Source organism: Aythya marila (genome assembly GCF_965140915.1).
Source record: "Aythya marila genome assembly, chromosome: 2".
In the NCBI taxonomy this organism is placed as follows: domain Eukaryota; kingdom Metazoa; phylum Chordata; class Aves; order Anseriformes; family Anatidae; genus Aythya; species Aythya marila.
The window spans coordinates 23818145-23830767 of NC_139043.1; the positions used below are offsets into that span (position 1 = coordinate 23818145).

General features: G+C 36.1%; 1 protein-coding gene across 1 annotated transcript in view; it reads left to right on the forward strand.

The window, feature by feature from the left end:
• The window catches only part of CFAP69 (cilia and flagella associated protein 69), a gene marked incomplete at its 5' end in the record, with an annotated part of 28218 nt that extends 19323 nt beyond the window's left edge, over positions 1 to 8895 (forward strand). Inside the window, 6 exons of the mRNA XM_082752440.1 lie at positions 426 to 563; positions 2841 to 2917; positions 3961 to 4155; positions 4796 to 4882; positions 5790 to 5894; positions 7961 to 8895. Coding sequence (XP_082608566.1) covers positions 426 to 563; positions 2841 to 2917; positions 3961 to 4155; positions 4796 to 4882; positions 5790 to 5894; positions 7961 to 8137 — 779 coding nt within the window. The 3' untranslated portion in view covers positions 8138 to 8895. The remainder of the gene's footprint in view (positions 1 to 425; positions 564 to 2840; positions 2918 to 3960; positions 4156 to 4795; positions 4883 to 5789; positions 5895 to 7960) is intronic.
• Between the last annotated feature and the right edge of the window lie 3728 nt (positions 8896 to 12623).

Consider the following 12623-nt stretch of genomic DNA (forward strand, 5'->3'; position numbering starts at 1 on the left):
GCCACTAGATGGCATTTTCTCTATTAGCTGGGGAAACTAAACCATTACTAGTAACCTGAACTGCTTTTCTAATGCTGGACAACTAAGCTATTTAATTTGTTTCACAAATTACATTGTTTTGTTATATACTGTAAAAATAAACAAGGAAGGTGCTGTGATATCACAGGTCTTTAGTCATTATAAGTAATATTTCCTAGCCCAAATTACGTTCAAACTCCTGGCCAAACTATTGAAATGGTTTCCATAGTGTCCATAAAGTAAGATGGAACTGCTCTCTTTTGAAGGAGGCATCACAGAAAAGAACATGTCAATAGCTGCATGCCGAAGGTTCATTACAAAGATAGCATTTCCTGTAAGTTTAATAGCTTTGGGAACATGCTGCCTCTTTGCTCTTCTGCTTTTGTTTTGTGTTTTGAAATTATTAGATGTGAAGAGACCTATTGTTGGCAGCTTCCAGAAACAGCAAGAGGTCATCCCCATGCCTGCCAACTCTCCCACCTTTGCCATTGTGGAAATTTCAGAAAACATACGGGCAAAACTTTATTTATTATTGTGCAAGCTAGGTAAGACAAATGAATTGCCTTGTCAGTGTCATATTTGTCATTAAACTGAATGTATTCATTGGCAGTCAGTCAAGTCTCTATCTAAAACATACACAAATAAAGATGAAAGGAACTTTGAGGTACATCATCAATGCTCTGTTATTAATAGATGCTTGCTCATCCTGGTCTTAAAAGCCTCTCTTGGTGGGGTTTTCAAGACTTCACCAATGCCCATTGGGGAGAGTTTTCCTAGAATCAAATCTAAAATGTTGAAACTTTCTGTAATTTGTTTTCCAATGCATAGACTTCACATATTTTAACATGTTATGTTTCTTTTCTTTTCCCTAGATTTAGAAATACTGCTCAGAGCGCTCATTTCCTAGAATAGTCTCTGATTATTCTCATTGTTTTTTTCTTGAATTTTTTTCAATTGTTTCACATTCTTCTTGATCTGTTGTGTCCCAGAACTGAACACAGTACTTCAGCAGAAGCCTCACAGCCGAATAGAACTGTATTACTGTACTTGTTTTGTAAATTACCATTCAGACATTAATAAAACAATTGCTCTTGTCACAATGGCATTTGTTCATTTGATTTGTGATCTTGCACAGCCTCCAGTCATCTACCATCCTGGATTTGTACAGATGACTTCCTACATTTAGAAATTTATGTTTGTCCTTAATGAACTACATTCTATGTTTTCAAGTAATTTTTCAAATTGGCAAGATTAATTTGCATTCTAATCTTTGCTTATGATATGCTGCAGTCCTTCCTAATTGTATGTTGTTTGTACACAGAATGTGAATACTCATTACACCCTTGCCTAAAAACCTAAACTGAAGTTAAGATAAGATATGTTTTTCCACATCCATGAGACTTCTCACTTGGCTGTAGAGAACTAGGCTGAATGACATGGTTTGTTTTTACTACTTCATGTTGTATAGCAATGTTTTCATTGTTACCATTTAGCTACATAAATATTATCTTTTTAAGTATTTGTCTCAGTCATTTTTCAGGAACTGAATTTGCCCACTATTCTCTGGCTTCCCCTTTTCTCTTTTTAAAAATAGGTATTATGTTTGTTGTTTTCAAGCCTGTCCTCCATGGGTAGATAATATATAATATAAAATTGGTAATAGTTCAGAGAGTTCTTTAACCAGTTGTCTGGCTATCCTAGAGAACCAATGAATCTGAAAACATCTTCAGCCTAATAAACTATAGCCCATTGTTTCTCCATTTTAACCTAGGTTCTTATTTTTTATTTTTTTTATTAGCATTATTTATGTTAATCCTGGATCACAGCTGAATTCTTTATTAAAGCTAAAAGGCATGAGATTTTGTTCCAGCTTTCTTCTATACTCATACATACTTCTTGTGATTTATATACATTGTAATGTCTCCTCTAAAGTAGGGAAATGACATGGAAGTGAATAATAAAAATGGGAAGATTTTTATGGTCTTTTCCCACTACCTTTGTCTTGGTGTATTTATACTTCATAACAGCCTGTAATGCTGTGATCAGAAATCCAGTGTTAATTGGTCTTTATTTATGGCATTTCTTACCTTCAAAACATGATGTAATTGTACTCCAGTAAATAGGTGCTGCATTCCCTGTTACCACACAGATGGTATGATGAAATTTAGAAATAAGTTTGATAGAGTATATAGAAATAGTTGGTTTTTTTGTTTTTTTTTTTTTTTTTTTTTAAATGTATAATTAACATTCAGTATGCAAAAAAAATGAGGCATAGTCCTAGCAACCATACTTCTCTTCCATATTCTTTTACATGTATTGTAAAAATATTTTTTAAAGAGGGACTCATTATGCTCAAGGGTTAAGTCTATGAGATGGAGATTATGTTCATTATCCAGTTTAGAAACAAAGTATTGGAGATTTTGTAATACAATTCTTCTGTTGGCTACTTCACAGCTAAAGCAAACTCTGTGACAAAATGTTTCTTTAGAAACTGTGACCTGTAGACTCAACTGTCTGCTTTAATGGAAGATCAAACCCTCACCACAAAACTATAGCAAATGCAGTACTATCCTGGCTTTACAAACAACTGGGAGATCACTGAAGCCATTTAAAAGTAAAGAGTTAGTGTAGAGTGAATTTATTATGGAGATTTTTTTTTTAATTGCTTAAAGCCTGATCAGGATTGGAAGAGTGACTGATGTACATATGATGCAGATTTTGTATATGCTCATGTGATAAATAAGATGGTGTCTTTTTTTAGACTGATATTTTAAGATAGATTGATCATGCTGTTAACACCGAGATGATTAATACTCCTTTAGGTTTTGAAGATTTGCCTGGCTTATCTGCTAAGGATTTTGTCACGCTTGCTATCATACGACGGTATGTTGACTTTAAAGTAAGTATTGTGGAAGAAAATATTGCTACTCTATCTGTGTTTGCAAGAATGGCAAATTAACTTACAGGATACAACAAAAAAATAACTCTTCAGTAACTATCACTTTCCTAGAAAGTGTAAGCCTGTATTTAGCATCAAAGGAAACTATCCTACCTGCATCATTCCAGCACTCCCCAGACTCTTATTTTGTACTTCTACAGATGATTGTAAACCAGACCAGAAACCAATGCCAGTTAAAAATAACTCAGGAAAAAATAGTTTTAACTGCCAGCTCCAGAAAAAGGAATGGGCCAGGATAGGTGTAAGGAAGTGAGGAAGGGCTGGAGAGCGAGACTGCCTCTTTGTGCATCAGAGACAGATTATGTATGGGTTGGGTGTTTTTCTGCTATTAAAGATGACATTAAATACACATTCTGATAAAAGGTAGTTTTGTGTTTTGTTTTTTTTTTTCTTTTTCTGTGCTTTTCCATCCTTGTGCCCACACTCAATATTCATCCATGTTGTCAAAACTTAAATTGTTACAATGTTGTTCCTATAGGAAACAAGAACAGGATACAAAGTTTTGTAGTGAACATCCTGCTCAAAAGATGCTTCAGTTTATGCCAGTTTTTGGCTTAGGAATGCAGTCTGTGAAAGCTTGAAGTGTTCAGGATCTAGTAAGAGTCGACCTTTAATTGGTAATTCCAGGTTCCTTTTGTCTCATTTTATAGTTTGTTCTGATAATTCACGCAATTTGAGTGAAAAGACAGTAAGGCACAACTTTTCACTCTTGTAATGTGATGTCTTGTATTTGTATTTCCTCAGTTTCTGCAGTTAGCAGCAGTCCTGTTACTCTTCTGTGGAGAGAAACTTGGGTGTGGGAAGAGTTTAGGGTAGATTGTCATGAATGAATTTGGCATAGCATTACTGAAGTCTAATTTGCATAACAATTCTGGGAAGTGAAACAACAATAAACAGAAAAAAATATTACTTGTTACATTTTGAGTGAATGGAACTGAAAGAAGACATAAATATCAGTGTGTGTGTATTTGTGTTTCATGCAGGTTGGAGAAGTCTGGAGTGAAGTGTGTACAGAGCTAAAAGAAGAATTCAGGCCTGTTGCTTCAGATGAGGAAGCCTTGAAAGTTATTTCAGAGGTGTCAGAAAATATTGGAAGATCGGTTGCTGCTCTCCAGACTGAAGTGCTTGAAAGTCAACATCGCCAAGAAATCCGAGAGGAGGAAAAAACGTATACAAAGGTATGTTTGTGCAAGTGAAGTCAGTGGAAAGTTTTTGTCAAGTTACATGAAGATTTTCTTATCGTATAATGTTCAAAATCCAAAACAGGTACGTTGTTTAAGATGTTTTAAAATTAATTTTGGTTAACCTCAGTTCTCTTAGTTTGTATAATTTTGTTGCTATTTAGAAAGTAATATGAAAAAATGAAGTAGTGTCATCAGTGATGCATCAGCTATGGTATAATATGAAATGATAATTATGTTACTATAGGAGTTGCACCTGTATAATCTGTAGCAGGTAACAATTTGAAGTACCTATTGTAAATATATCCACTTCTTAAACTGAAGTGTAAGCCTCTGTTATAAACTCCCTTGGCTGAATATTCACAAAGCTTCATTACTTCGGAAAGCAGGGCTTTGTGCTTCCCAGCATGCTAAAAGTAAGCAGGTATAAACATTGTCCAGCTTTGATTATAAGGCAAGCATTAGAGATTTTGGCTGTCTCATCCTCTCCTACCTTCTGAGAAGTAAAGGTAGTCAGTCTAGTTTTCTAAAAGCTCATGCTAGTGTTTTGTAGGGATTGTCTTGCATTATTGTACATGTACTTTTGTCACCAGTACCAATTCCATCTTGCATTTTGTTAATCTCATTTATATCACAGATCCAAGCTGTCCATAAGCAGAAAGAAATGGTAAACAAATCTTGGGAAAATTTCTTGACTCGGACATCAAACTATGAGGCATTGAAGGTAAAAAAATAAATAAATAAATAATAATAATTAAAAAATCTGAGTGGAGGAGCAAAATTTTCATTCACAATGTAGTTATAATAACTGGGAAATTCCAAACACATTTCTTAGTGAATTATGAGGTTATTCAAGTAGAAGCTATAGTAAATTTTATGTTCACACAAATACAGAAGAAAGAACCACAAGCCTTATGGGCAAAGCTATGCAAACTGTGATACTTCTGCTTTTCTGATTATGGTCACAAATTGGGGTTCAACGTGGCTTATGCATTTGTGATTAGGTAAATATGTATATATAGGGCAGTGAAGCTATGAAATTTTCAATAATGACTTGGATATTGGATAAGTGTGTATCCTCATCATGTCCATACATGACACCGAGCTGGAGGGAACAATCCATATGCTGGGAGGTAGGGTCTCCATTCAGAAAGACTTTGACAAGTCCTACGGGTGGGCTGATCAAAACCTCAGGGCATTCAGGAAAAGAAAATGTGATATCTTTCATCTGGAACATACTAAGGCTTTCATGGATCCTGGGGTACAGCCTGGGGACTGGCTAGCTGTGTAAATACATACTGACTATGGGGATCCTGGGAGATGACAAACTGAACACGAGGCAACAGTGTGCTCTTGTGGTAATGAAGGCTGACAGCATATTGGGCTGCATTAGAAAGAATATAGCCCACAAGTTTTAGGATTACTCCCTTCTGGCACTTGTGAAACCACGTCCCTTCATTCTGCTTTCAGGTCCCCAGTACAAGAGAGTGACAAACCAGAGAGTACTTCTAATTAAGGGACAATAGAATTGTTACTTCATTTATTTTGTCATTTGTATATTTTCTAACAGTTGCAAATGATACTCGTCATTCCGATTAAAACAATTTTACCTTTTTTCTAACAACCTTTAGAAAGCAAAAAGGCTACAGGAAAAGTCAATAGAGGCTTCCAGATCTAAATTGAAGACTCAGAATGGAGCAGTTCATTCTACTGATATTAAAGGCCTCAGCACAACAGTAAGTTAATAACAATAACTTAACAATAGTTAATAACACTGTTTTATTTTCATTAATGTGCAAGTGGCTTGGGGTCTATTCTGTTTGTATTTGTGCTGCTGCTTATTTTTTCTTCAGTAACATTTATGTTGATAAGCTCCAGGCATGTCCTGCAAACCACCACCTCCCCCTCTGACACATCTTCAGACAGGTCAGAATGAGATTCAGATCTGAAAATGTCTCAGAAAAACTGTGGGCAAGATGGTCCCTATGTTACTTGATGTGGACTTCTAATGGGACAGCCTTCTATGAAAACTTTGAGGTCAAAATCTTTTTCCTTTTTTGTTAGGTAAATTCGTGCAATCCCTAGTATGTCAGTAAAGGTTTCTCTGACTCTGCAGATAATTCACCTGTTATATCTTCAGAAAATATTTTTTTTTTGCATCCCTATCAGTTAACTGAAATGTGAGATGACACAAGCCATTGTTAAGATCTTACAAAGGTATATCCGCATGTCTGGATGTCGAGTTCTGACAAGCTGGGGTAAGACATGGCAGAATCTCCGTTCTAGTCAGGACCTGCGTTTGAGCTAGCTGAGTAAGCTGGCTGTGTAAGTAGCACAGCTAAGGGAGAGGGGTTGCTTCTTGATTGCTTACAGGGAGTTACACTTGTAAGGAGAAGCAAGGAGGAAAAAACATGAGCTGCTGTTTTCAAACAAAGGAAAGAGACTATTATCCTGGGCTTTATTGCATGGATAAGTAAGGATGGGTAAGGTGGCTGCATCCTGTAAAAGCAAAGAGGCACTTCGTGCGTGATGTGATGAAGCCAGGATAAGCTTACCACTAAGCAAAGGGATGGTCTTTGAGTACAGAACTAGGATTTCATCCTCCCCTACACTTTTGAAAGATACAGAGGGGCATATGTGTGAATGCAAGATGAAGTGGTCTGGAAAAATTTTCTAGTTACATGCATATAGCAAAATGACTGTTAACCAGCAATATTTTGCTGAAAATATCTGAAAATTCTAGATATAAACATGAATACCCAAAATTTTTAACAGAGAGTAATAAATTGTTAGATTTTATTTTAAAGACTTGAGCCTCAAGACAGAATTATTCACTTCTTTGGAGGAAGAGGATTTACCAGAAAATATCTTCACAATTCTATAATATAATTCAGTATTTCAACGACTGTAGATAAAAACAAGGAAGAGGTTAGTCCATTTTGACAGAGGAGAGTTTTAGGAAAATGAATGCACCAACAACATCAGATAAAATTCCTTGACTGCATTGCTTAGAAGTATTGCAAATGCCAGATATTGCTAGCTTTTTTTTTTTTTTTTTTTTTTTTAATGGAACAATCTTCTTTATTTCTCTCTGCCAAACATCTTAAATAGTGGGAGATGAAAATGAAGCTAAGATGCTTGTTGAAAACCGGTCAAGGTTAAGTAATCGAAATGTGAGCCCCATGCACTCAGAGAGTGGCATTGTTTGTTTCAGTAGGTCATGGTTAGAAGATAGAGCTGTCACTCAAGAATTTTTATTCAAAGACCTGAACCTATTCAGTATAAAGAGTAGTAACAAAACTGGAAAATATATCTCTTTCAGTCTTGGAGTTTTCATGGAGCAGTAGTTACAGGCAATTGCATTCAGAGAGAAACAGATTCTGTTCTCTTTTTTTTCTTTTTCTTTCTTTCTTTGCCTTTTTTTTTTTTTTTTAAAGTATTAGCATATAGCAAAAATCTGAGGACAAAAACTGTGGCTGATATTATGTATAAATCCAAATAACACTGCACAGCAAACTTCTATTGTAATAAAGGCTCGATTTTCTTTTCCTCTATTCATAAGTCAGACATGAAAGCAGAAAAGCAGAGTACAGAAAGGTACAAAAAAACACTCTTTTTCTTTGTATTGATGGGAACAATTTGTGAATTTAGTATAAAGGATAGTTTGAGTGGACCTAGGAAACCTTAGCATGCATCTCCACCAACTGAATAATATTTTCAAAAGACCAGTTCGTGGTTTAAGTCTTATCTCTTTTTAAATACTAACATGAATGTCAAACAATGCATCTATTTTGTTTTTCAGATCGGATCTGGTCGCTTAGTAACTGTAGAAAGTACACCTTCTCAATTAATTGGAGGGCCACTGTCTGGTACAGACCTTGCTCTTGGAAAGCCATCTGTTTGTGAAGGAGCCTTAAAAAAGATCAAAAGAGTTAAAACATTGGACTCCATCAAGAAAGATTTGGGACCTGTGGAATAAATAATGTTCTGAGCAGTGCTTTTAATATTTTAGTTAACTGCATGTATACTGTAGATACAAGATAAAATATATCTGTAATGTTTTCATGAATTGCACAGAACATCTCGATAATGAAATTATATTTTGTATTTTTTGTAACTAATATAAACATGTGGGTGATTTACTAAAAAAAAAAAAAAATACTCCATATAGTACAAAGGCACACAGTTTTGTGTGCTAGTGTCAGGTTACCGTGATGCACTATCAGTAGGTCTAGTATTTGGATTTCCATCTTCTGTTGACACACTCCACACATTGTAGTTTAAGTATCAATTTGAGCAGGGTGATGAACATTCACATAAATACACTCAGCTCTTCATTGTCCCAGACAAGGTACCCTCATGGTGTTTGTTCAAGTCCATTTTGTTCCTTGAACTGCCACCTTTAGCATCAGGACTTCAGCTAACGGCTCACAAAGACACAAGTCTGTGCCAACAGTTTCTCTGAGTCTGTTTGGCAGACAAGCTCTTCATAGACTTCTCACAGCTGATCATACAGTTCTAATTATTCCATGGGTTACCTCCAGTAGGAACTCTGTCTGTTCACCCTAGCATCTGTACGTAAGCCAGCACTTCTCATACAGCAGACTTTTTTGTAGACGACTAAATTCTTAAACTATTGTTTCCTTTCCCAACTTGGGCAAAGCCACAGTTTGCTATATTATATTAGAACAAGATCTCCTGAGGCTGTTACTTCATTTTAGATTGAGTTTCACAGCATTATGGCATAAACTCCTGTGACACTGCAAGAGCTTTTGTAACATACACACATTGTCAAGTAGTCTGTTATTTTTGTCTGTGAGCAGTCTTTTGAGAAAAGCACAGTCTTTCACTTTGTTAAATGCACACTTAGAAAGTAGAAATAAATTTGAGCTAACTATGTAAAACTTAGTTTCCAACTCCCTTTTTTTTACCTCCTGAAAGATGTAATTGGCTATGTGTGTGTATAAGGATTTCTTAAAAATTTGTTCCTGTAACAAGACATAGAGGTGGTGGCTTTAAAACTGAAATAAGAGGATTTTTGTTTTAACATTGCCTACTTAAATTCTATAAAAATAATGAAAAATGGCAAAGTAGTGATATGAAATGGTACTCAAACTTTGAAGATATCTCTACATGTTTAGTTTCCAAAGATTTGAAGAGTTTTCTCATGGGCAGATCTGTTAAACATTACATTGTGAAGTAACAGTCATCTACTACTTACAGCTAGAGAAATTAAATTGAACTATGTTAATTTAATTTTTATGTTGGCCCCTTGCTAATTGATAATTTTTAAATGTAATTAGTTTCATTGTGACTTTTTTTCCAAAATAATCTGCATGAACCATAAGCATGTTGTATTAAACAAGCCACTTTGTTTTCTCTGGCTGCAAGAAAGATAAGGTATATAGAAATTATCTAACTATAGGTCCATGTGTCAAGTGAAGTTAGCTTAGTTATTTATATTTCTCTGCCACAACCAGTTATGCTGCTTTATTACTATTTTAGAGGATATGAAAATATTTCACACACTGGAGCCACAAAAAGTATGCTCTGTTTTCTGTTAAAAAATAAAAGCAAACAATAAATACTTGAGTGGGACAACACGGTTTCTGTGGCATTTATTCTTTTATTATTTTCTTACATATATGTGAATGCGTGGATGACTCCTTACTACTCTACTGGCAGCTAGGCACTGGCCCATTTTTTCCAAAACAAAACAAACCCTTCACCATACAGGATTCATTAAGTCCTTCTCTTTTCTGAGTAAAAGCTACAGCAGTACAATATAGCCAAGGTATGGATGTGAAAGAGCTTTTAACTGGAAATCAGTTTCAATTTATGCTTATGCAAAAGCTTTAAATTAGGCACAAAGTGTGCAGCATTTCTCCCACAAGTGCATTGTGCTTTCATTACAGGCTCTCTGATGTTGCAGGCAAGCAGCTTCAGACACTTGTTAAGTGGAGAAACTGGAGAAGGAAGAGGACAGAATTTCCCTAAATGCTTACCCTTATATCTCAGAACTGAAAGCTAACACGAGGCTTTGCAGCAGCATAGACAATGTTTGATTTTAGCAGCCAGTCATGTGCTATGGTCTGGCTGTTGGGGAGGAACCTAAAAAAGTTGGGCTTGCTGTTCCTACTGCAGCTGAGAGATGGAAAGAAAGGGAGTGCTGACTGCTGATGAAGGAAAATATCATCCCTTTCTTAGTTTCTCTTGTATAGAGCCCAGGAGAAGCAGATTACTTCTGGTGGCTGTAGACAATGCAAGTATATCCACCTGCAAATTATTTCTTTGCTTCTTATTTTGCTGTATTTCTGTTCACCCACAGGATGACTGTGTTCAGTGCTTTAACAGCCCTGCATAGCTGACACAGTCACAGGGATATCCTAAAGAGATGTGAGGCAGTGGGAAAGTACCCAGAGGATAATAGATCTAAAAATAGATCTATAAGAAAAAAAGTGAAAAACAAAGATTTGAGTCAGGTGAGAAGATATGATGAAGGTTTCCACATATGTAAAAGACAGTATGAAACAGGAGATGATCTTACATAGGGAAGAGAGGAACCCATCCTTGCTGACACTCTACTACCCTTGGTAAAATCCTTCTTTTGTTCCCCTCTTGTGTGAAGTGCAAAGGGCATACGTGCCAGCAGGAAGCCAGCACCCAGCACACCAGGACAAGAAGCAGACTGTAAGTGGACAGGTGTGTACTTCAGATATTGTTGGCATCAGGACTTACACTGATATTAAGAGACATTTCTCACTACTTTGTACTCCTTCTGGAAGGGTGAGAGAAATTTTACAAGATTCAGTTCAATATTGTATATACCTAGATGAACATTTACAAACCTATGAGAATTTTTGGATGTTTTACACACTATATAGGAACTAAGCATAATGTGTGATGTATTTCTTGTTACTTACAATGTTTCTGTGCTGTTACCATGCAAGTACTGTTCCCTGTAATACTGAAACCTAGTTGGGAACTCCTAAAAGGCTAGAACACAACAGAAAATGAACAAGCTGCGTTGCCCAAAGAGTAGGGAACAGTCAGCATCTCTGAGTCCTCCCATTTGTTCTCAGGCCACTCTGTGCTCAGGAAAAGTGGATTAACTAGGCGGTTACATCTTTGCCATGATGGATGGTGTCTTACATTGCGAGCTGTACTCAAGCCGGTCTCTCACTCTTTCAAACCATTTCATTCTCAGGTCTTTTCTCAGCTGTGATGTTCCCTGCCATGACAGGGATGGCTGGCTTCTATCCCCTTACCTGTATGAACATGTGAATTAAGAGCAGTCTTGTGCCAACTTCTCTTGTTAATGTAATGCAATAGCATTTGCAAATAATATGTTAATAAGAAAATAACTATTATACAGACCTTGCTGCATAGAAAAATATTTTAATTAATCCATAGACTAGACTAAGCAGTGATAAAATACAAAGTTTAGACTGCACAGGACATACAATAAGAATAAACCTTCCCTTTAGCTTGGTGCCACACTATTTTTGCAATTCTTAAAAGTAAAGAGGACTGTATATGCAAGACAGTTTATAAAATATGCATGTTGACACTTTCTCCATTGCTTAATGTATAAAAATATAGTGGGTTTCCATCAAAATTAACTATTAAAAAAGAGAGTTATTGGAAAAGATGTGCCTCTACAAAAATACCACACTGCTTCAGACTTACAAGCTTACCTGAGAGAACAAAGGTGTTGACTCAAAACAAAAGTATTCTCATGTGGTGGGAAAAATGCAACTTTGTAGGCTGGAAGAAAGGAAGCAAAGGTGATCTTGTGGGAACTGATATGAGTTTAGCAATGATTAAACACTTTATACAGAAAAAGAAAAAAGTTGAACCACACTAACGGATTTGTCTAAGCATCTACAATATATGCTGTGCTTTTGTGCTCCTTCATTTTGATGTTGCCTTGCTGAGGTATCTTCATTTTCTCCCCTTTTGGGCTAAAATGGGTTGGTGAAAGCAGACCCTGTAAGATTATGAAAGAAAGGCTGTTATTTTCCATGCAATACATCTAGGAATTAATGATTAAATGACGTCCATGTTCAGTCTACAAACCTAAAACATTTGACTGGGTAATCAGGAAAAAAAAAAAATCTATTGAAGAGGAGTAAGAAAACCAATAGATCTAGGGCTGGTTAATAAGACATTAGGCCAATCACCTATATGATCTCAGTTTAGACTCATCTGGGACCAGGATGACCAGAATCTATCACTTTGTTGATTCACAGTGCCCATGAACTCACATTACACGTCAGCAGTTTCAATGGGAAGAACAGGGATCAAGTGGTCAGAGGTTTGCATTTCCCTTCTCACAGAGGGACGATTCCCCAAAGTTGAGACTGAAGTCCAAATACTAGGAAACTTCCAGTATTGTAATGCCATTTATACACACACAGTGATAAACAGAGCATGCAGCATCCATTTACACACATTTCCATGTG